The sequence below is a fragment of the Barbatula barbatula genome (assembly GCF_947034865.1).
Source record: "Barbatula barbatula genome assembly, chromosome: 19".
Lineage (NCBI taxonomy): Eukaryota > Metazoa > Chordata > Actinopteri > Cypriniformes > Nemacheilidae > Barbatula > Barbatula barbatula.
This window is the reverse complement of record NC_136782.1, coordinates 3,382,095-3,408,566: the sequence shown is the minus strand read 5'-3', so window position 1 is coordinate 3,408,566 and position 26,472 is coordinate 3,382,095. Positions and strand designations below refer to the sequence as shown.

Below are 26,472 nucleotides of genomic sequence, written 5' to 3'. Positions count from 1 at the left end.
TGGAAACTGGAATACTGTAAAATACGTATAAATGCACCGCTACTAAATTTCTCCACTGATAACAATTGAAGAGTGATTATCTGCTGATACCGATTCTCAAGATGACATAAATATTTCTTAACTCTTTGAATGTTAATAATAAATATAATGAACATCAAACTGGTGATGTTTCTCAACATTTTCTATGCACTGAGCACAAATTTATTGCATTTTCCTGTCATCTTTTTATTGAGGATGTTTTTAAACTATTGGTAGTGTGATAGATAGCTAGTCCCTTTTATCGGCTGATACCAATTTTGGCCTGATATATCAGTGCATCTCTAGTAATATACTTGCATAAATATATACAGTACACATTAATATAGGACAGATACACACAGTTGTAAATTGTGATATTTTATTAAAGTTTTATTGTCACATCCACAATTTTTGTAAAGCCTTGCATTGTTCACAATGCAAAACTACAATTCAAAACGATTCAGAATTGTGTTTGTGAACACCTGTGACTTTATGACTGCTCCCGAGCTCTCTCTCTGTCTTGCTACTGTATTCAGCAGTATACATACAGTACTGTATCATGTCTCTAGGGTTCATCTGTGAAACACAGATAATTCATTCTGTGCCTCGACTCCAGCTGAGCCTCCAATGAGATTTCACACATCTCACACCACATTCTGAGCGAGTCTCTCATCTGCTGCCTGCTCTTAAAAACGCAATCTTTCAAGATGAAGGATGCTTTATGATGTTTGGAAGCAATCTCACTGTGATGTTGAGCATGACCTGACCAAATGTTAGTCGCCAACGCTTCGCTGACGTGCTAAATGTTGTCAAGCGCAGCGGTAAGCAGCTCCCGCAAGCCGACACGGTGGATCTGAGCCGGCGATCGTGTGGTTTCTATGCGGTGAGAAATGAGGCAGCAGTGCTTTTGACTCGCTCGCTCTCATTAATAAACATTTGACTATCTGGACGCTCATTAGATAGAACAACGCTCTGCAGGCCAAAAGTTACCCAGAATGCAACACACAAACGTTAAACAATTCACACACACAGTTTCTGTCTTGAAGCATTAGTAAATCGTTCTCTGAGAACATTATCATCGCTCAGGGGTCGAGCTTTCATTGCCCATTAGATTTAATGGAGTTCTCAGTCGCGTGAATGAGCTAAGAAGTAAAAAAAGGGAAAACAGAAAAGAAAAATATCTGGAGCTGACTTGGATGTCGCATTAATTTTGTGATTGGTGATGTGGTGTGGGGGCAAGGTAGATGCAGAGTCGCTTAGAAAGAGAGTCGCGCCAACTCCGTTCACTGCAATGGAACAGTTTTTTCACAGCAATGGTGGTTCATGGATCCTCTCTCTCAACGGCTCTGGGTTGAGGCAGGGTGGGCAAAGCTTCTGATAGGGTGGGCAAAGCCCGCGTGGAGCCGGGCCTGTTTGTGTAGAGATGTATTGGAGAGTGCTCAGAGATTACGTATTTTTGTATGTGAACCCCGGAAGCGAGTTTGCATTTTAGGACTTCCGGTTCCATCGCTCCAAAGTTTATGGGTTTTTTAATAGGTTTTTGGAAAAATCGCCCGAAATAAGGTCTCTGGTAGACGAAACCTCAAAATATTTTCACGTTTTATTAACCCGCTTGTGATTTTTTTACAGCCTTATTGTATCTTAAAAACGGAGGATGATACCAAGTTGCTAAAAGCGACTACTTCCTTTGGCGGGGACGTTAAACGTCATTACGCATATAAAGCTCACAAATAATGCAACATGGGCACAAATCTCTCAAAACGTAGATGCGGATTCATTCACGGTATAGTTACATAACAGGGGTATAAAAGAGTTGTCGGAGGCTTGGTGGTGGTGAGGTTGCTATCGAGCGACCTTAGGTGTAGTCTGTTTATAGCATCGTGTGCTGATTTTGTCTTCAAAAGTAGCAAATATTGTGTTTATTTGTAAAGATTAACATGATAGACAAAAGGTGTAAACATCAACCTTTGTTAATCACAGAGCTTATTTTCTGCCATCTTCCAAAAGTCTATGGGAAAAATGCATAAAGCTTCCCGTCGAGGGAACCGCTTTCTTCCAGGTTAGCCTACAAAAATATGTCATCTCTGAGGTACTGGATTGAGATGGTCGTTAGTAATAGCCTCAAGCCCACAATAATGATCATTGAGCCATCTGCTGTAAATGTCAGGAGTGTTTATGTATTTGTCATTGGAATATCTCACCCACCTCGATGACGGACAGGAGAATTTCAGGAGCGGATGAGCCGAGTGCCATCAGGGTCAAATTGGACACGGTTTCATTCCAGATTCTTACGGTGGCAACAGACGTCTCTCCATTGGGCATCGTGATGGTCACCTCCTTCTCCTGTATGATCAAAGAGGAATATATTTAGCTGAAATCTTCAAAAGCATTCAATAACCACACAGATATACTCAGAAAATGATAACATGAAACATACATTTTTTTGTGGTTGGAAGAGAAAGATTGAAAACAGATTGATTTGTTGTAAAGAAATATAAGACTCGAGACAAACTTTTTTTAAATCGACATACATAACTTGCTGAAAGAGATGAATCATCAATACAAACAGGAACATGTAGTAAATAAATCTAGTTTTGGCCAGTTCTCCAATAAAACTTGAATCTTGTTTTTGAGCTAAACTTCACCTTCACAGGAAATCTTCACAGCCTAATCCTAAAACAATTTCCATAAAACCGTCTTTGAATCGATAAAAACTTGACAGCCAGTCGGCCTCAGCGGGATGCCAAATCTACTGCCAATTCAATAACGCTTCTGAACCAAGGGTTTGTCATTCTGGCAATGCTTTCTCATTGTCAAAACGGTTTGTGTTCTCATAGCACCTGCGGACGCTCAACCCGTCACAGCTCATTTGTTTCCTCTGAGGTAAAGAATGAAGGTGGAGTTTGTTTTGTTCGGTTTGGCCACAGGCTCTGAAGTGTTCGTGGCGCGGTGTTGAGACCCTCAGCATCCTCTCATCCGCTCAAGCACTGCTCTGGCAACGCTTTACTTTAATAATAGTGCATTTCAGACACTGTGACCAGAGGTCCTGATGATGCATCTAACAAATCCTCTGCCTGCACGCGTGAGACACCCTCCGGCGAGAAACAACAAAGACTACTGATGCTGCTCTTTCTACAACCATATGAATCTCTTCTTTACTTAATGATTCAAGGTTGCACAGTTTCCAAAAGAGATGCATTAAAACAATCGACAGATGCTTTTACAAAATGTGATCGCAAATGTGATGTGCCCCCTTCGAGGTTTACCAATATATTAAATTTACCCATAATTCATTCCCATTTAAATGAATTTGCATTTCAGTATACATGAGTAAGTCGGCCTGCATCGCATCAAAGCTCTCCTTGCCTGTCCTTCTCTAAAATCTCACGACTATTTTTGCTCGACCTTGGTGCTGTTTATACAATGCTCGCATTTCCCATGCCCCACAGAAGTGTCCTCATGTTTTGACAGGGGTGGAATATTGAACTGGACTGGTTAAAAAATCATTAGTGTCTATATTTTGTACGTGTAGGAAATATCAAAAGTTATTTATAATATACATAAGCTGATTTTTATCAAATTGAAACCCAATATGTGCGTATTTAGTATGAATTAGTACGTTAGGTGAATAAAGATGCTTTCAGATCGGACTGTTTAAACAGCTGAGTAAAATAAAACACTAACATTGAGTTGTTAGTATTTGTCTCTTAATTTGGATTGCTTTAACTAAGTGGTGAAATTAAGTACATAAAGCTGAGTATTGACTATAGAAAACAAGGCTGTTTTTATAAAAGCGACAGGTTTATGCGGCGTGAGTCAGCAGAGGTGAGAGATGTGGGCGATGTCATCGAGACATCAAGCACACGTTTAATGTTACTCAAACGCTTCCAAAGAGCCACGATTATTTTTGTTTTAATACCTGCAATTACAAGCTAAACTTCGGCTTAAGGGAAGGCCATGTTTTAAACCAATTGTGTTCCTTACGATGACACTTTCAATTGACCAAGACTGTCAAGACAAGTCATATGGGCTTGAAAATACACAAAAGTAAATACCGAATTTTCATTTCCGTGTTTCTTGGTTTTAAAAGGATATAGTTTGCCCCAAAATGAAAATTATTTCATGGTTTATTCACTCTCATGTAATGTCAAACCTGTATGATTTTCTTTCTTCTGCAAAACACAACAGAAGATATTTAGAAAAACGTTGATAAGCAAATAACCCCATTGGCATAAACACAAAACCACTGAGAGATTTCTCAAAATATCTAATTTTGTGTTCCACTAAAGAAAGCGTCACATACAGAATAACAACCACATGAGAGAGAATAAATTATGAAAGCGTTTTGGGGTGAACTGTCCCATTAAGATCAACCATGGATGTTGCAGTATGCAGTAAACAGTTCAGATCACTTACAGTACAAGAAGAAAAAATTAAAATTAGAATTTAATGTTTTAAAAAACGTCTGCACTGAAATAAAGCAAACATTTAAAGTTCAAGTCTATAAAACGAATCGACATGCAGCATTTGAGAATGATGTTTTTATCTCACCTGTGAGGTGATCACCTCTATAGAAGCCATGAATCGATCCGAGATGATGGACACGCCCAGAAACATGAACATGAGAAAGACAAAGTAGACGACGGCCCGGGCGATCTGTTCTCCCAGACCAGGATTCACAGGTTTCCAAACAGGCAGAATGATCCCAGGTGCACACTTGACCAGACCGCTACACTTCCCATTGGATCCCTTGTCGACATCCGTCAGGTTACTGTAGAGTTCTGACGGAAGCTCCGGAGAGAGGGAGGGCTGGAGAGACGAATCCTCCCGCTGGGATTCAGGAACACAGGATGGAAGAAAAGAAAGGACGACACACAGGGACAGGAGGAGGAACGTAGAGCGTCGAAGGGAGAAGAGAGCCATGATCTCACTCCTCAGAGTCGTCTAGAGCCTAGAGGAGGAGAGATGAAGAGACGCGCGAGGTGAGGAACCGGCCCACCGTAGACCTGAGGAGAACATATGAGAGAAAATCAAACCTATCACTGTGTGCAGACAAACACATACTGTGTAGAGCATCTGTACGTTTTGACTGATTTTAAGATGGCAAAGATGAAAAGCAACCTTTGATATGACATCGAAAAATCTCAGACCTTGACTGAAAAACAGATGGCGTAGGCAGTGAAATCATTTATTTCTTAAGAGAAAACAACACTTCAAGGACAGAGCTGTACTGCTGGCCATGTTTACAAAAGACAGAAACGCACAGAATTCAAATATCAGTAGATATTTGGAGAAAACTGTGAACTTTTATGAGCTCAAACACCTTCTACACACACAAACACGCACGCATGCAAACGCAAACACACACAAAACCTCTAATAGCTTATATTATTATTTATTATACTTTAAACTTCGACTCAAATGATTCCCCTAAAATAAAATCATGGAATACAAGAAAAATGTTGATCAACAAAAGTCTATTTTACTGTTAATATCAAATACACTTTGTGTATATTTGCTTTCTCATGTAACTCTAAAAAATAAAAATCACAGATGACATATCTCAACTATCGAAGAGATGTCTACAATGTGTCAAACCGAGCTCAGATTTGTCAAGTCTGCAATCAAAAGTCAATATTATTGAAGATCTCAACAAATGTATTTGACATCTACAGTCTACATTCATTTACACCTCATTTATTGCTCTTTTTATTTCACCCAAACATCTGAGACTCACATATAACTATAACACAATTGAGATCTCAAATCTCCTGAGTTATGAAAGCAATAAAACATTCCTTGGGGTCAGTAAAATACACAAATCTAAAGTACTGCTGTTCAACAAACCCTACAAATGAGATTTGGTGTGCTGGTCTCTCTCTCTAAATATAATTTAACAACACTTACAGTAGATGTTTTTAGAATACAGTATCTCATTACACTTACCCATTGTCTCTACATCCATCAAAGAGTAACACTGCCTAAAACAAAGTTTCAACGTCTCTCTCTCTCTCAGAATACTAATATAGTAAAACAAGAGCGTCTTTGTTTGTATGTTTCACGCAGTGATGGGCTGCAGTGAGGTTAGCGGGTTACCTCGTCTCTTCTCTCATTAACAAAGCATCATTCTCTCGCCCTCTTTCTCTGGCCATCCCTCTTTATTCTCTCGCTCTCCCCCAGCACCCGTCAATCGCGGAGAGCGGAAGAACCCGATATAGCCGTCTGAGTCATAATCTAAGCCGTAATAAGATGAATAGAGAACTCACCAGAACTAGCTGAGGGACGCAGACTTTAAAAACACGATAAAGGAGGAATAAAACAGAGGATTGGATGTTCACAGGAGTGGGAGGATAGAGTGCACATTCAGTTTAAAGCTTATGTGACCGTATAATGAGACACAAAGAGTTAGACACCGAGAAATTCAATTGAATGGAAACACATACAGACTCTCAGTGGACGTCTAAATCTAGTTGCAAAGTATGACTCATAAATCATAACAATAACAGACAAAAAAAAGAGTGATCTGAACACTTTACTGGTTGCTAGGGTGTTGCTAAGGAGTTAGGGTATGGTACACTGATACATTCAACATGATTTGTGGACCAATATAGGTACACACCACAAAGTCACTGTGGTTTAATTCTTTAGTTTCAGGGGGTTCGGCACTGCAGTGTAAACTCATGTTTATCATTGGCTGTAAAGTGTTTGGGAGAGAGAGAGAGAAATGAGGGGGTCCCGCTCATAGATATTCACCCCACGACCAGGACGTTTCCATAGCGACTCGAAAGAAGGGCTGTTGAGAACGATCTATCAAAGGAATGATGCAGAATGAAAGACAGAAATGTAAAGACTTGAACAGAGAGAGAGAGAGAGAGAGAGAGAGAGAGAGAGAGAGAGAGAGAGAGAGAGAGACAGAGACAGAGAGAGAGTGTGAAGGACTTCAGGAAGACACTTCATTATTGGATTGCAAACACAAAGAAATTGGGTTAATCTCTCAAAGCCTGTCAAGAGCATGGCGGGTGATATTTCACTGCAAAACAAAGGAAAAAATGTAAAATTATATTTTGCTTCAAGAAAATGAAGTATATTTAGGACCAATAAGAATGTGAAACCTTTTTGTATTTTTTTATTAAAAGCGCAAAGAGCTTCTCAATGACCGGACTGAATATGTAAGAAATTAGAAAAATATCATTAGCCCATCATCACTGTTGAGAGACACTGTAACTATGACAAAATATCTGTTGCCTACTACAGCAATGGCAACTAAATAATGAAAGTCACAATGCAAAAAATAAGATTGTTTTTTTAAATCTATTTTCTTTTGTAATCAGGATAAAATGTCACCTTTACATGTTTTTGTGAGATTAAACCCATGACACACCCTCCTTTCTCTCTCTCTCTCTCTCTCTCTCTCTCTCTGCCCCATCTCTCTCTCTGTCACAAATACAAACATTCCCAAGTGCACAATGATTCATCCATTTAGCTGTTTCAGCAAGAGCACTCACATCCCAAACCCTGAGCACACTGATGCCAACAAACACACACACCTGCTGGTCACAACACACACACACACACTGGTGCCATTTTTCAGGCTTTTCTGACACAGATCTTGCATAATAAGCATGTTATGTGGAGCTCTTCAAACCGCCACACAATTCTTCAGAAATGTCCTTTAGTAACACAGATTTGGTTGATTTCCTCTGCTGACCACGAGACATCTGATAAAATATGCCCGTGTTCATGTAAAAATGAGAAGGTTTGAAATGTGGGCCCATTTGCTGTCATACCCTGAAACCTGAGCGATTCGCTGATGTCACCCAAAGACATTATAAAGTCACTTTTCTTTCAATCGACCCTAACATTTTTCTTTAGAAGAGCTTTTACTCAGCGATTCAGTTTTTATATTTTAGTTGTATCATAAAATATTGTTTTTGTTTCTGAAAAAGCTACTTGTAAAGGCACTCAATTTAAAAAACTAGATTATTAATCAACTTAATATAAATTACAAACAGAACATAGTTTCAACACTTAAATGTGACACATGTTAGCGTGAGATTAGTGTTTAGTGTTTAATTAGGATAATTCCTGTAAGAATCCAGATAAACCGCGCAGGATGCTTATCCTGAAATCTCACACGCTCTGATCCGCAGTCCCGGCGTGCATCACTGAGCTTGTCTGTACACATTTACAGTGGGCTTTAAAAACCCAGTGTGACATTTCAGCTTGGCCACGGGAAACTGCCAAATCCCGACTCGTATCCCAGTTTGACCTTTCAAGGAAGAGGAAGAAGACGATCTTACATCGTGTCAACATCGCTGAAGAAGATGGGAGGAGAGATACATAGCTTAACATTTTAAACCTAGTTTTTGTTTATCTTGAGTCAACATGAAGAAAATACTGTCACACGTTTTTGAAAGAACAGGAATTCAGAATTCTTATTTACCCAATTGATGTGTGTTTCAGGTCTTATTGTGAACGATTCATGTCTGTGTGTCTTCATGCATGAAATCAAGACATGACCTACATATCTTCTCATGTTATGGAGGTAAAATTATGTTGGTTTTAATGATATCTATAAACACTGATACATAAACAGACTAAAGATGCAGTCTGCAAACTGTTTTCAAGTCATACAAATGTACATTTTGGAGATGAATATCACAAAATTGTTTTCATGGCGTGACCGTTTCTTTTATCTCGGGACATTGAGGTCAGATCACCCCACAGTTATTTGTTTACTTTTTGTACTGTTTGCTTATTTATCTGAATTTGGCTGCTGATTTACAAAACAGAGAATAATTGAATGTCTCGTGTGATCTTCAGGCTTCATTTGAGGTCGGTTGAATAAGAAGCGTTACTCTTTTGAGAAAGATTCGATAATGCATCATGCGGAGCTGCCAGACGTTTAATTTCTAAAACTGTCGATTGATGTTCACAACACCACCAAAGCAGCATAGTGTTTCACATTTTCTTCATGCGCTGAGGCAGTAAAGAGATGGAAAACATCACACAGCAGCTGTTGGAGAGGCCAAAGGCTTCACATTATGCTAAAACTGTAATCACCAGAAAATAACATTTGCATACGCTAACTATAGATTATGGAGCAAACAAGACAAAACAAGGTGAAATTGACACAGACAAAGAACATCAAACAGACGATGGCCCACAATTCATAGCTCCGCTCTTCCTACACCTGCTAAATATAGAGGATTAAATTCAGACTCATTAACAGGATTAATGCAAAGGTTGAATTCATTACACCGTAAGATTCAACGCCGATGCCGTTCGGATGTTACACTTGAGTTATTATTGTGTCAAGAGAACTGATTAAAGAGAACACAGGTCATCTGTTTCATATGATATTAATAGGGTTTTAATATTTCATGTTTGATGTAAATGGATGAGACGTGAGGGGAGAGACGGCAGATATGTATTATGATTTAATGAACGAGCAAATGCAAAAGATTTTAAAGAGTCCAAAAATGACTAAATCTCAATCCAAACCCCTCATTTCTTTCTTCTGAAGAGAACAAAAGCAGACATTTTGAAGGCTTTTCATGCAATTACAATAAACAGCCAGAGAACATTAAAGACTGACGCAAAAGCGCCATAAAATTATCATAAAATGATTTGCGAGCTGCATTCCAAGTCTTTCTCCAATGTTCAGGAATCGGCGAGGGCTCACGCTTGGGCCAAAAAACAAGAAATGAACAGCGGAAGCCAGATTCATTTCATTCACTGGGAAAACAATTCTACACTTCACACATCTGATGCCAGACACACTGCAGGGCAGAAAGGTGGAAATTCAATTTCCGAGCAATGGTTTGATTTACCGGTACAGTATGTGACCCTTCAGCAGGTGGCACCCAGCATGTGACTCTCCGGTACGAGCGATCGTGAACGTGCAAACGCTGATGCGTTGCATTAATGTTCTGCAGTAAGCATGACATCATAAACGTGACTAAATTGACACTGACAGATGAGACTATGAAAGCTCAACCATTCTGCAGATATCACACACTTGAACCGATTAAATAAATTTCAACAGTATTCCGTGTTAAAAAATACACAAATGCGAAATTGAGAAAAAATTGATACACCGACTATAAACGTACAGCACCATTTTGCTGTACATTCTATTAAAAAACGTGATTTTTGAAATCCGCTACAGAATGTTAAATTTAATCTCCAAAATCATTTCTGTCAAACTGAATGGATTAATTTGTAATGTTTTGGATGTCATCACTACCTGCATCCACAGCCAAACTGGCAAATCGCACCAGCTGGCTTTACACATGCACACGCACGCACGCACGCACACACACGCAAACACCTGTTTGATAAGAAAACAAACGTGTAAAAAGCTGTCTGAAGGAAAAGCCTGAGGTTTTATAAGAATAAAGGTCACTTAAGCTGTCTTTTTTAACTTTGAAAAGGGAACTAAGTGTTGAGGGCTTTAAAAGCTGTGAGCCTGTAGTTTACTACATCACTTTATCATCCAAAAGCACATATTAGTTTTACTCTGAAACAATATCATGCACGCAAAAAACATCTTACAGTCTGTCAACATAAATGAAGTCACTGTATTGGCCTGCGTTTAACATTCTAGCGTACAGCACAATGCATACTGTAGTATGCACTGCAAAAAGTAGTAATATTTTTAATATTGAATTACATTACTGTAATATTTTATTTTATATTCATTTTATTAAATAAACTATTTGTGTTATGGGTCGTGTCACATTTAAGTTTGGCCAAGACATACTTTTAACTTTCTTTTCTAGATTTACTTGTTATTTCTTGGGCTTGTTTTCAGAAATAATCAGCGGGGACTCCATTCTTTGTGGATGTGTACCGGAAGTTACATTTGTGCATAACGTTTATTTTGTTGCTTCTGTCAAGTTATAAGAGGAAGTATATATACAGTAAGAGAAAGTATTTAACAGCGTATTCTGTTTGTATACTCAACGCCCATGCATACAGAAAGTGTATAGAGTAAATTGCAGAAACAGTAAGAGTAGTATGCTATCCTTAGCACAATATTTATGAAAACCTGCTCACTGCCCTAAAAATGAGCCTGTCCAAATGGCATTATTCACTGGATTAAATCAGAAATATACAGTAGGGTAACACAAAACTCTTCATGCTGTGAGGCCAGAGATGATAAACACATTCAATTACACTGCTGTGCGGATGGTTCCCGGCGATAGAAATGTTGGCTTTTGGATGCACCAATTTCAGGCTGTTTAAGGCAGAGCATATAAGATAACAGCACACAGTAAATGACATGAAATGAGGTCAGAGAAGCGAATTATATTGTTCTTCCTGAGGTGGTTAGAATATCAATGTTAGCGATCTCAGACAGTATTATACATCAAACATCGTTTTCCACCATTATGCGATCAAAATGAGATTAAAAGTCTTATCTGAAATAACCCAACACAACTTTGATCATCAACGGTCAAATCCGCTTTGGCCTCTTGAGTGTTTCTCTTGTTCATTTTCTCCGTATGCATTTCAAACAAGAAACAATGAACATTACAATTTATATAAAGCCATTTGGAAAATGTTTACAGAGGGAATCAAAGAGTATGAAACACCAAACATGTATACAATATGAATAAAATAAATAAGCAGTCTGAGCCTGTATGCACCGGCCTGAATATGTCATTCACACGCCTTGTGGGAGTGGCCATCAGTTGCCAATGGGCTCTTGTGATGCAATTCCTGTTTCCATGGTAACGATGTCAATTTTCATTTACACTGACTAATGTCATCTATAAAAGAGAAAACTAAAATTGACATTAGAGTTTATGGAAGGCCTGTTGATTTCATGTCCATAAAATGTAATTCCTCTAGAAAGAAAATGAATGCAGATTTTTTTCTGGAAATGTAATTACTCTTGTTTGCTTCTCTTTTTTTTTCTTCTTCTTACATCTGAGACTCAGTTGATACTTTAATGAAACACAACTGAGAACACCATCAAACCTCCTGAGATATAAAGGGGCAATAACATTCTTCTCTGTTATACGCTATTCCCCGTGATTCTCTGTTCACTTTTTTATTAATTCGGGTCAAATTCTCATCACGATATGAGATGAAATGAGACAGGAGAGGGAGACAAGATAAGACAAAATGACATGAGACAATATGAGACTAGTCAAGTCAAGTCAAGTCAGCTTTATTTATATAGCGCTTTTTAAAATTTTCATTGCAAAACTATACTATAAGCAAAACATATGCAAGTCAAAACACAGGTCAAATTTCAGACAGACTATAAATTCCTATATGCAGTGTTAATTAAATAAAACTATAAAATTCTAGCAGCCCCCCGGCCAGGCAAACAGTATGCAATGGTGGCGAGGATCCCAAAACTCCATTGGAGGAGAAAAAAACCTCAGAGGGACACCAGGCTTAACCAGGGGATTCCAGTTCCCCTCTGGCAAAAGCTGCAGCCTCTGCACAAGCTTGACAGTGCTTGCACAACAAGGCAAAATAAAAAAGATTTAGATTTAAGATTTTCATTAATAATTTTGTAGAGTCGCCACATCCTTTGTCCAGCTCTATCATTAAATTCAATTCAATTCAATTTTATTTATATAGCGCTTTTCACAATTTGCATAGTTCCAAAGCAGCTTTACAGGGGAAAAACGAAAAACCCAAGAAAGGGTAAAACACACTACATGGTGTGTTATATAATAAATCCAATTATTCTAGTAAATAATATCTAATGTCAGCATCTCCTGGTGGTTTATTAAGCATATTTGCTTTAAGTGAATGCTTGGCTCTAGGCGAGATGAAAGTTACTAGGCGTCACTAGGCGAGATGAAAGTTACTAACCAAAGAGGTAACTAACCATATTCAGACGGTTGTAAAGATAATTAAATACAGCTGCATTGCATCTGTGACTATTAGCATCTTATAAACAGGCTCTTTAATGAACAAACACACACACTGATGATTTGAAAATGTGTCTGTTCATCAATGTTCAAATGGGAAGCTGTTAATGAGGGGAACCCTCTAATCTCCCAGCATGCCATTGGCTTCACACACACAAGCACACATACAAATGCGTTGGTAAAGTTCTTGTGGGCATCTTCAGTTAATGAGGTCTAGCATATGAAGTAAAATATCATCAGACTGTTGGGCTGTAAGGCCTTTTCTGTTTGAAGACATTAATCACTGTTTCCCCATCATTCATACACAACTAACACTAATACATCACCATCACCGAGAACCAGGAGGTAATTATTTACAACACCAACACATGGAAATATCCCCGTGAGCAGATGAACGTGTGCCTGTTATTCTTTCACTGCCTCGAAGACGTAAACCTTCTCAATTACGTTTTATTCAGGAATACATTTGGTCTCAAACATGCTAAAATTTCTGATGTAAAAAATATGATTTTTTGTGTTTAAAAAGATTGCAGATACACTTTTAGATCGGAAAAATTTGAATGAAAAACGGAACAATTAGCATTAGTTACAATGCTTGTAACTAAACAGTTCTTGGACCCCATTGAATGCCATACAAGAAAAATTACAATGGCAGTCAAAAGTGCCGCAGAAAGGCTGTCCTGACCCCCCCCCAAAAAAATGTCCCTACTAAGCTAGTCAATGATGTCCCAGAACTGAAAATGGCTAACATTCTTCCAAATATTTTACTCTGTTTTCATCAGAACAAAGAAATGTAAACAGGTTTGGAACAACTTGAGGATGAGTAAATGATGGCAGAATGTTTATTTTTGGGTGAACTGTCACTTTCAAAGAAGGACTTGAATGAAGTATGTGATACAGTCGGTGTGATACAGTCGGGCTGTTCATCCCCAAACGTGATTCCAGAATCTAAACGGTGGATCAGTCACGTCTCTAAACCTCATGAACCTCATCCCTTCATCAGAAGAACGATGAGCACGTCAGTCCACATCATCCATTAACAACAGGCCTCTCAGCTGCTGGTCTGAGATCAGAACAGATCGATATCTCTCTCTCTCTCTCCTCATGTAATGACTATTGACATATTGAGCTCCGGAGCAAAGACAGCGTCAACCCGCGAGTCCAGCTCAGACGGACCCACCTGCTTTCCCATCAGGCCTTAATTGTCAGTTGACCTTCAGTCTACATCCCATGATGTTCATTTGAAGCGACGGCGTAAGAGGTTTAAGTGACAGCAGGCTTTAAACTCGAGCGAGCACTCTGAATCTTATTTTGTCCACAAATCATCCACTTAAAACAGAAAGAAACCACCTCGGACAATGAGCCAGGTCTATAGTGAAAAGATTAAACAAATCTGCATAAGTGACTTTCTGCCCATCCTGAAGTAATACATGAAAAAACTATTTCACAAAATAAACTCAATGCTAAATGTACAGTTCTTTCACTTGGACTCCAGATTTATAACACGATGGATGTTATGAGATGTACTCCGACAAACAACACACCAGCAATCTAGCATCTCTTCTTCTTCTTCGGTTAGCTCAATGTCACATCACTGCTTGTGTTCTACCTCGACCGGCACAAAAGAATCATTCAAAGGCAATTCAATTTCCTAAGCAGATTCAGAATCAGACACATTTGCTGTCATGCTGATTCGTGTGATTATTTCGTTCTTTTAGTTGATATCCTTCATCTAGTTTTCTGTTAACAGGTAATAGGTTACTTTAAAATGTAATTGTGTGTCCATGGAGATGATCAAAAAGCCAATGACTTCACACAGAAAGCCATCACACGGACGAAACCTTCAATTCTAACAGATATACTACTCAAACTATTCAAAGTGATACTTCACCCCAAAGGCATTTTTGGGTGAACTATACCTTTAAGTGAAAGCCACGTCAAAGCAGTAAAAACCAAAGACTTGTTTTGCTTTAGTTTTTCTCTGTTACCAGGGTACTTTTCAAACCTCTTCTAAAGACATAACCTTGAACTGATTCATTTAATCAAATGGTTTCGACTGTGTCAGAAAAATGTATTTGGCTTAATTTAGTTGCCTGGGAAGCTTTTTCACTTGAAACTACACAAATATCCACAACCATATCTTCTGTAAGAAGCCAGCCATCACAAATAACTGTGTGAAAAGGGAAGGCAAAAGCCCCAAGGATAACATTATTGTTAAATATTTGATGCCCTGCTCTTTGATCTTTGCATTTCCAGCCTGAAGTCCAGCTATCGCCGCTAATTTTAGCTCAAGGTTAAAGACAGACAGTCAGTCATTCAGAAATCCAAAAAGAAATAAACTTCTCATAATCATAATGTAGAATTCAAGCAAATAAGCTAAAGAGTGAATGATCATTTTTAGGTGATGTAATTTCTATACCAACAATTGTAATTGAGTTCAATTTGAGTTCAACACTCTAGAATTCAATTTGGTCATTTATTTATTTACCCTTAGTCCATCCGAGATGTAGGTGACATTTTTTCTTGCGAAGAACAAAAAAGTAGATTTTTAGGTAAATCAGCAGCCCTCTGTTTTTTGTATATAGGATTTAAATGGTTCCATGTCATGCCAAGCGTTTTCAACAGCTTCAGTCAAACATAATTTTATAAATGAGGTTCAGTTTATTATAAAAAACGACCGATTTGCTTCACAAGACATTAATATGTGCAGGTGAACTATCGCTTTAAAGTCATTTTAAAAATAATGATTATTTCAAAACACACCCTCTTAACATTAGTTGAGACACAAGTTGACATGCTCTCAAACATTTTAAGAATTACAAATTATTTACGATTCAGAAAAATCTGACACACTATAGCTCTATTGACTAACTGAATGAAACCCATCAGCAGTCCCCAGCAGTAATCTCATATCATACCGCTTTCATCAATCATCACATTTACTCAAGAATTATGAATCTTTTTAGGTATCGAATGCACTATGTCAGGGTTCAGACAGCCGTATCATTACAGCGCGGCACTAAACTTAATCAGTATTGATCTGTGAACCAGCAATCTTCAATCTAGAACCATGAGCACAAGCATCAGACCTCAACACGACAACGGCCAAATAAGAAAATACCTAAAAACTAGATTTATAAAAGAATGAACGCAAAATTATATATTATATATATAAAATCATGTATTTCAGGTTTTACTTCAAGCATGTGCCATCATCTAAAGAAAATCTGATCACAGACGAGATCTCTTTCATATTTCAGTTATTCTTTAGATTATAAACTTTTGCTTAAGTCTCATCTGTATCTCAGATATTTCTCCTGAGAAAATGTCAGAAATGTTATAAATCTCTGTCATTTGTGTTTCAGAAGACATGTCAACAATGTGTCAAATTGAGCTCAGATTTGTCAAGTCTGCAGTCAATATCATTAAAGATCTCAATATGAACATTTCTCATCACAATTACTCAAATCCAGATTTTTCTACATTCATTTTACACCTCCATTGGAGACGACTTACTGTAAACACAACTGAAAACTCCATCACCTAACTGTCTGACAGTTGCACCAATTTAGTAATCCATAACTGTGCCAGGTGTTTTTATTGCATAATAAATTCAGAGGAGGGCCTGTAGCTATACACACTAAATCCTCCTTCTATACTTTCTCTCTCCAATCCCCAACAGCCCTTCAATCTCGCTCGCTGCTTCTCTCTTTTCTAAATTCGCCTGACGTGAAATTTGTGATTCTGTTTCTGTTGTTCCACTTTAAGATGGGAACACTCCTGCACTTTGTCACCACTTAGATCTGTCTAAACATGACTTCAAGATCTCCCTGGTAACAACTCTCTCTTTCTCTCTCTCTCTCTCTCTCTCTCTCTCTCTCTCTCTCTCTCTCTCTCACTCTCTCTCTCTCCCACTCACTCACTTTCTTTATTGATTTGAATCAATAATGAACTCTATAGTAGCTGACTGTTCAAAAGCCTACTGAGTTCTCTCACACTACACAGCTTACTGCTCAGCTAACAAGTTGTTTTGTATTAAGCATAAAATACATAATGAAAACATAAAAAATATAAAAAAAACATTTATTTTATTTGTTTTTATATGCGCAAATGCTTTGAAAGAATTAACTTTATCTGAAATATTCACATTCTAGGATATGAAACTTTCATTGTAAAACCACTAAAATATTCATAATCGATATAAAGAGCCGTATAGTTGTGCACTATATTTTAAAGCTGCAATCCATGGTTTTGGGTAAAGTTAACAAAAATTGTTCAGCAAATACATAAAAATGACATGTAACTAGATGTCAAACACAGACTTTAAAATAAAATTTTCCCTAATATATATACACCATATACATATATATATATATATGGTATGTGGAAAGGAAAGGACTTAAAGCTGGTTTCATTTAATAGTGCACTTCTGCTGAACATTCATTTTCATCAAAATATAATTACACAACCATCCTGAGATTGAAATCAAACACAATACTTAAACCTTTAAATCTCTTACCTTTTATGCCATATTCAATGATGTTTTCACTAAGTGTGTTTCAATGCATTCTGGAAATGTCACCATCACAAATAATTCATGCAGTGCCATAATAAGATAAGCCGTATCAAGCGGAGTGTGTCTATGATCCCACACCGTGCTGCCTAGTAAAAGCAGCTCTTTTTTAAATAAAGCGCACGTGTGCCACCCCCTCGCCTCTGCGTCACCTGTCTGCAAGTCTCAAACGCAGCCTCCACAACTGGGACAGCAGTCAGGAAAGCATCATAATGAAAACCAGATCTCCTGACACACTCCTAATAAACACTACAGGATCATCTTGATGTGCCAAACGTCACCTGTCCGAACACAGAGCTGCCATCATTTTATGTGCAGAATGACTGTGTGGCAGGCACACACACCGAGAAAGAGAAGACGTGTTTTAATTGGCCAAACCCCTGGAGGAAAGTGAAATGATTGGACGTCGCCGTCTCACATCCAGAGCACTTCTCCTCATCATACAGGGAACATCATCTTCACACCATCCAACAAACACACTCATTCACACTCATTATCTTTCGCATTTTGGAAAGGGACAGTTTGCACATTGTACTGCTGGCGATAAAACGAATCTACATTTTGTTCATCAGTGTTACTTCAAGACACATTTTTTTTCAAACTATTGAAAGCTATTTGGCTGTTTAAAGAGCGAAAGCTGAAATTCTTTGGAATTTTAAAGCTACAGAACAGAATTATAAAAAGTCCATTAAATGCAAGTGTACACAACATAATACAGCTAGAATCTCGACGAGGAAACTAAAGTATAAGATCACAAAATTAATATAACCAGCCCTGAGCTGTAACTGTACAATAACATAAACTTGGACATTTTACAGTAGATATATCATCCATACTAGTCTCCTGTTATCTCTCTGTATTAAAGCAGGTCAGATACAGCTGCAGAATATCAATGTTATTCCTCTTATCCTCACAATCCACACACGGCCTTTTTTTGTGAGTCGTGACTGCGTAATATTCAAATGTTCAGCTCACCCCCCAGAGATGATGGAGTTTCCGAAGCAAACCCCCCATTCCTGAAGTGTGATCAGCACTTCTTAACCAAACTGAGATCTCCAAACAGCTAACATGGGGTGAGGCAGCGAGACTGTCTTATCTTATAAACATGTAAAACCCTTATAGGCTGAGAAACTGGCCAGATGTTTGGAATGATAAACAGAGAATAAGGTCACGCATAAAGTGTTTGACACCGAGCAGAAGGATTTTCAAGGTGTCGAGTTTAAATAAAGATATTTAAATTTGAATTAGATTTTTGGCTCAGGGTGCCAGTCGCTGTCAATCTCACGAAGGTCGGTCCTGAGGACTATCCAATAAAAAAGCTCCTCCGGGCTTCCGCCTCTCTGATTGATAACCAATCACAGCGCCGGATCTGTCTAAAAGCGACGGTGTCCAGGGGCCAGGCTATACATCAACACGCTCTTGTAGAGAGGGCTAAAAAGAGAGTGAGACTAAATTATTAACACACAACATTTTCCTCCTCAAATACAGACACAAAAACACAAATCTGTGATGTGTACGACTGAAACAAGGGATATGCAACCTGATATTATTTGGACAAATAAAAAATAAAACACACAAATAGTGCCCAAACTGTAGATACCAGAATTTTAGCAGAACGAAACTTAAAAATAATTTTATATAAAAACTGCAAAGACTTGCATAATGCATAATGTTTTCTTATCCTGTATCTGTTGAAATAAGTAGCTTGTTACGTAAGGGTTAATGTACAGGCGGCCGGTTCACTTGTATCACACTGAAGGGGCTTATTTCGCAATTACAGCCGGCTACTTGTACGTTATCCGGCTTATTACAGAGACTCAGTATAGGGGTACCCCAGGGCTCAGTTCTTGGACCGTTGCTCTTCTCCATATTCTTAATGTCCCTAGGTTCTGTCATTCGGAAACATTTCCTATCACTGCTATGCGGATGACACACAGCTCCACCTGTTATTTCAGCATAATGATCCGACGGTTTCTCAGCATGCCTGAATGAGATTTCACACTGGATGAAGGACCATCACCTGCAACTGAACTGCTCGTGATCCTGGCCAACCCGAAGACTCAGTTTGACCTTTCCATCCAACTAGGTTGATCAACCATAACTCCTTCCAGAACGGCCAGAGACCTGGGAGTGGTAATTGATGATCGGCTGATTTCCAGGGGATTGCAGATACTTATGTAAAATGTATAGTATAATGCTAAGTAAGTCTCTTTGGATAAAAGCGTCAGCCAAATGCCTAAATGTAAATGGTCTACAAAACTACCACTGGTTCGGCACCCCTATATCTTTTATTTATTTAAATGTAGTTATTTATTTAACAACACTGCAAGGGATGATCCATATCCCATAATACTCTGGATCCCAAGGCTCTAATAAAGACATAAAACACTGAATAATACGAGAGAAGAAATGGCAGTTTAGACTGCATCATTGTTCAATTGAATTGTATTTCTCCACATATCTTTACTTGATCTTTTATTATTTGATTATATGTTTTATTATCGGGAAGATAATGATATTGTATAGGTTTACAGTAGAATGGCCTTGGGTAATTATGTAGTGTGGGTTTTTAATGTCTCTCTGTGGACACATAGGAGAAGACAATGAGTCAGTGGGATCGTAAACACACTGAACCTGATCCAGCTTTATGTGTTATCTGCTAGAAAATAACAAGATTGATTGTAAATGAAATACAGAACAACGACAGAAACAAATACATAGACTTTCACATATACACAGTCAGATCCAGCAGCAACATTGTTTATTGGCTATTTTCTTGAATTTACCTTTATTCTGTGCAGTGCCGCTTGGCTGTCCTTGGAAACAAAACATTTGCTGCCATTTCACGTGTGTGTGACAAAAAAACCAAAACGACATGACGAACATTCACCACATTTTCTTAATCAGTGTTCCTGGTTTACTGCACATAATTCACCTGTGTATCTTATTCTAAAGAAAACATATATAATCAAAATCATATTAATAAATCAAAATACGCACACAAAGCACCTCACAACTTTTCTTTTCAACATGCGTGCATGGGCAGGATAAAGTAAAATAACACTTTTATATTATATAAATATATATTTATTTCTCACAATCCAGTCTAATTTCAATTAATTTCACCACTAAGTTACATTACAGATGTTAAGCACATTGCAAATATAATTTCATGTGGTCTTTATCTGCATACAGTATCTGAACAATAAAATGCAATGTTTTATTTATCATGATCATTAAGACACATACCTTCGACTACCGCTATTAAATTACCAGACCACATAAATCCTATAGACGATAATTTATACAGATAACATTACTAATGTACATCTAAGTTAACTTTCCTGTGTATGTTTTATTGAACCCATTCTCATCAATTGCGTATAAATTACACGTGCTGTTGTTATATCGTGTAATAAGTATGCCAAAGTTAAATTGTGCATGCATCATGACCCACTCACCTTCGTAATCATACTTTAGATTTAATACTGTCTTACGGTATAAATGTGAATGACGTAAAAATCCTTCAGCAGAGTGAAGACATTTCGGATCATTATCTGGTATCAAGCTTGCTTCACTACTCAATGGCGGCAAATCAAACTCCTAGTTACAAATATGGTAGAACAATAACTTCGACTACAAAAGGTGGATTTCTTGATAATTTGCCTGAATTGTCTAAAATCTCTAGCATAAGTAATAACGTTGAAGCTCTTGACTTTACCATTGAAATTTTTTACGTCACCTTCTCGGAAATGCTAGACGTAGTTGCTCCTCTGCGCTTAAAGAAGATTAAAAACAGCCCGACACCATGGAATAATGAACACATTCAGGCTATAAAGAAAGCGCCACGAAAAATGTAGCGCAACTTTAAGAAAACCAAATTAGAAGTATTTCGTACAGCATGGAAGGATAGTATTCGTATTAGCACCTATTGTACAATTGCTTTTTGTATGACATATCGCTTGTTGCTTCGGAATGGCTTAGATCTTATTCATGCGGCCGTTTTAAATATGTAGCAATAAACAATGAGGTATCACGCAAATCGCAAGTCCAGTACAGTGTACCACAGGGCTCAGTCTTAGGGCCTATGCTCTTCGCATTATACATGCTACCTCTAGGAGATATAATAAAGCGACACGGAGTAAGCTTTCACTGTTATGCTGATGATACCCAACTTTATATTTCCTCGAAGGCTCATGAAACACAGCAATTCCATCGAATAGTGGAACGCATTGTCGATGAAGTGGATGAGTAAAACATTTTTATTACTGAACTCGGACAAAACTGAAGTGTTACTTATTGGACAGAAAACCGCCATACGTAACAATTAGGAATACTGCTTAACTATTGATGGATGTTCCATAAAACTAAACTTTGAAATAGTCTTCCCCTCACTATCCAGGAGGCAGACACACTGTGGTGAGGAAGGCGGGACGAAAGCCGTGAGGCGGGGCCGATGGCATGAGTGAAATTTGGAATCAGCTGTGGAATCAAAAAAAGCTGACATGACTTGATATGCCAATTCTAGCATGCGTGCATATTAAAAGGCATTTTGTCCTAATTAACCTGCACCCAAAACCTTATGTTAGCGTGCCTATTATAACCTCTGCCGTAATCCAAACCCTAAACTGTATTATTTTAATTATTTCAGTGTTTCCAATTCATGTACCTTTCAAAACGTCTGCTCTCCACCGAGGTGCACGCAAATATTGGCGTATTATATGCACTCACAATTTAACTTTGGCGTACGTATTACATGATATAGAAACAGCAAATCGATGAGAACGGGTTGGTTTTACTGTGCGTTTTCTGTAAAGCTGCTTTGCAACAATGCAAAATTGTACATATTTACAATACGCCTTCTACACATGTGTGTCATGAAACATCATTCTTTATGACAGGTGATTGACAGATGATATTAGACAGGAAAGTGAGTAACAAACACCTTTAGTGTTCCATGCTGTGTTCCGTCACCCCAGGTAACGCCACATCACCACAGCGCCGTATCCGACAGCCAGAGGAAAGTGTCAAGCAGTCTGGGAACGGTTACAGAAGAACAGTCCAATCTGTTCTGATAATGTGTCATTTCTTTACACCCTTCTATTTCAGACTCTTCATCTGACATTACTACATTAATAATTAATTTTATTTGCAGTTCACTGAAGTTAAAAGCCTATTGTAAAGGTGACAAAAATGTTGTGTATTTGTGTTCGCATTGCATTACTGGACTCAAGGGCCACAGACTGATAATAACACAACAGAAAGTCATTGAGCCGATCAGATGCAATTTTTCATTCCAAACATACAGTTATCGCTCTTGATTCAGGCCAGTACAAGCATCAACTTATTTACAACCAGTAAACAACAACCTGTCAGCGACCACATAACAACATCTTTATAAAAGGTTAAAAATGACCTCACTGTAAAAAGACCACCAATGAGAATACTTATATTCTCATCTTTTGTTATACAGAATAACAGCCAAGTCATAAGTTACTATAACTAAACAAAACTACATTCATTTTACTGCCTTAAAATGACAACATACATTTTTTTTCTTCATTTAATTCTGGGCTGCACAATATGGAAGATAAATACTATATTAAATATTTTATACATACATACACATAGTTATATTTATACAATAATCTTAAACATTTGGAGAATTTAAGCAACATGTTTAACATTTTGTTCTGACTATTGACCACCTTCCTAACATTCACTGCAAGTCATCTGCTATCTGCATCAGCCTTGAAGTTTCACTAAACACCTTTTGAGGTGTAAAAATCCTTTAGTTGTTGCAAACCATTGTGGTATGCACATTTGTAATAATGTTGCTATATTGTGCATGTTATATATTTGTTTTACACATTTTAAAATAATGAATAATAAATTATAGATTATGTTGATTGTTCAGTATCTAGTAGTTAATTATTAAAAATCATAATTATTAAAAATAATTTAAATGCCATATGTTTGAAGCTTGTACTCATTTAGTACTGAGGTTTGTTACATTAGATTTGTACAGCCGAACTGTTCATTTACAATGTGTTGGTTAAACTTTCACACCAAACATACTCCAAATGTCTACTAGTCTGCTAGCTTAATGAAGCAAAGCTTGTGTAATGGACCTCACAGGCGCAGCAGTTCCCATCCGGATGGAATAAAATACAATTTCTCTTCCTTGGAGGCAAATCATTTGTTTCATTTCAGCATCCAAATGAGGGAAGAGGAGCGGAAATTCAAATAAAGACCAGTCGAGAAAAAGAGGGAATAAAAACGTCAGAGAAAAGGGAGAGGTGAGAAGAGAAATGGAGGGTAGAAATTAAGACATTAGGATGCTGAGGCAAGTTTCTGCTTCTTCCTCCGGGTGTTTCCTCTCTAAATACACACTACACGTAAGTCAATGCACACCCCGAGGTGGTAATGCGGCCACGACGTGAAACGGTATGCAATAACTTTGTAATAATTTAAAGCACCGTTGTCAATTATTCCGCTTATACCACGGTTACCACACCACAGGACATTGTTCAAGTGTTTAATTTTAATGTTTGTCATGTTATCGTCTTTTAAATGCTGTTGATGTAGGACTGCTTTCTTGCCCATCTCATTTCAAGTGTCTGTTTAAGCGAATGGACATGGGGCCCATTTCAATAAGGAGGTTCAACTAACTCTAGATTATACATTGAACTCGGAGTTGGTTTACTTAGAAATTAGAAACTTTGAGTTTTTGGTTTAAGAACAGCTGATTTGAGTTAGTTCTATCAACTCTGGGTAGGCTTACCTTGAGTTAAGCGCTTGTGCCACAACTACGACCACCCATGATCAATGGAGCTCCGATATGACAATTCACCATGACAACGGCACCAAAAAAGCAAAATGGTGGCAGAAAGAGCTTGAGTGGATTTACTAATGTGCTGAAAATTACTTAAGTTTTAATAGATAAATGTACCAATAAACAAACACGTTAATCAGTAAATTAATGAATACATTAATGAAACAACAGAAATAATAAAACAATTATCCTGCTTTCACTCAGCATCTTTGCTCTAGCTTCCTCTGGCCCTGATATGGCACTTTAACACTGACCACAGATCAGCTGTAATCACAAGAGATGGAATCTTATTCTTGTGGTTTTGGTTTTAAGACATCTCAAGACCACACAACAATGCTGTCTATTCACAATTACATCAACCCCATGCAGACACGATATCATCAACACAAAAGAAGATATTTTAAGATATGTCTCTGTGGTTTTGTGTTCATACAATTTTTGTCAATGGGGTTCAGTGTTGTTTGGTCAGAAACATTCTTCAAAATATCGTATTTTGTGTTCTGAAGAAAAAACGAGTCGTATATGTTTGGAATGACATGAGGATGAATAAATGATTTAGTCACTTTTTTTAAGTCACTGTACAAATCCATAAGGAGAGCTGCATTAAATTCGGCATCATCTTTGTTTCAGATCATTAAAGCAGACTGACAGATCTGGATCGGGGTCTTAAGGGGTCTAGTTTTGGTCTGGTCTTCAACTTCAACTCTGCTAATTATTCAAAAGAACAGCATAGATAAGAGCTCTGTTCCAGCTGTCAGGAGTCGCACAGCAACGTCTGGAGACCAAACTCTCACCGGAACAGAGACGAGTCTAATGCAATTACTTCTGAAGAGCATCACATCTCATCTTCACAACACACTACACATTTACGTCTATTTAACAGTGGGCGATGTCACCATGATCCAATAACACATTTAAATCAAACTTACTGGTATATTTATTAACGCAAATTTCACATAATCAAAAGAAATATTCTTTACGATTAAAAGTCACTTCATGTTTGATTTCCATTTTTGTATCATTTATGTATTGAGCTTGATGGACACAAACTCAAAGGTAACATTGTTCCTAAATGAATGAATACATCTGACATTAGAGCCAAAAAGTCACAAATCACTAAATGCATAAAGGTAAATATGAAGTCGAACCCCGAACAAGTGCTGACATAACATCAAAACACAACGGCCAATCAGCTCTCGCGACAGCTGTTAAAGAAAACTCACCCACTGCCCTGGTCAGGAGAGCAAAGCCCATCCACTGATCCTGTCAGGATAAAAGACAGCAGACAGACACACTGGAAAATGGATGCGCTGGGTGAAAATGACACATAGACGCTTTCAAAGGGCTTGGGTAACCATAATATTATGAAATGTGGATTGAATCTCTTCACTGAATGTTTAAGGACACACATCACCTGACTAACGTGATGTAGATTATATTTAGTCACAACTACAGTTTTCCACACTCATTTTCAGATGAATGGAAAAACTAATGTACATCATGGAAAAGTCATCTTGTTCTTCTGAATAAGTTTTCCATTTACTACTTAGACACAAAAAATGTGGTCCAGCAAAATATCACAGTGACATTATAAATGACCTTTATAGGAACACTTTAATGAGTCTCTCGTTGAGTGAGAATCTGTGAGATAACAAGACCCCGCTGACCCTAGAGAACAAACAAGCTGCTTAAATTAAAAGAGATCTGGTACAGGTACTGCAAACTACAGGTACCGCATATGAAGACAAGTTTATAGGGTCACTTGATAGTGAACATGTCACATCATTTAAAATGAATCTCGCCAGCTATCCACGTATACACGCCATACCATACAGATGACGTTTCCTTTACCCGTTTCTGAGTGAGAATGGATATTTAACATATAAATATTTTATAAAAAGTTAGTTCTGGTTCTTGATTCTGATTGGCTGAGCCAAGTTCTAAGCCGTTATAAAATACCCCGATTTATAACGGCTGACTGCACCACATAGCCTAAATATCATTTGATTTACTTTATTGTCAGCAACTGGCCTCTGGGCAGTTATTACGTAAATCAAGCAAGACGTGAATGGGGAAAATTGAAAATTCTACAATTGCCAGTTAAAATCCCAACTAAACGACATATTTAAGAACAGCATTTAAAACTT

General features: G+C 37.8%; 1 protein-coding gene across 1 annotated transcript in view; it reads right to left on the bottom strand.

The window, feature by feature from the left end:
- The window catches only part of slc8a2b (solute carrier family 8 member 2b), a 72,425-nt gene that overhangs the window by 21,129 nt on the left and 24,824 nt on the right, over nucleotides 1-26,472 (bottom strand). Inside the window, exons 2-3 of the mRNA XM_079481198.1 lie at nucleotides 4,570-5,024; nucleotides 2,224-2,361 (exon numbers count right to left, since the gene is read on the bottom strand). Of these exons, the coding sequence (XP_079337324.1) occupies nucleotides 2,224-2,361; nucleotides 4,570-4,941 (510 nt within the window). The 5' untranslated portion in view covers nucleotides 4,942-5,024. The remainder of the gene's footprint in view (nucleotides 1-2,223; nucleotides 2,362-4,569; nucleotides 5,025-26,472) is intronic.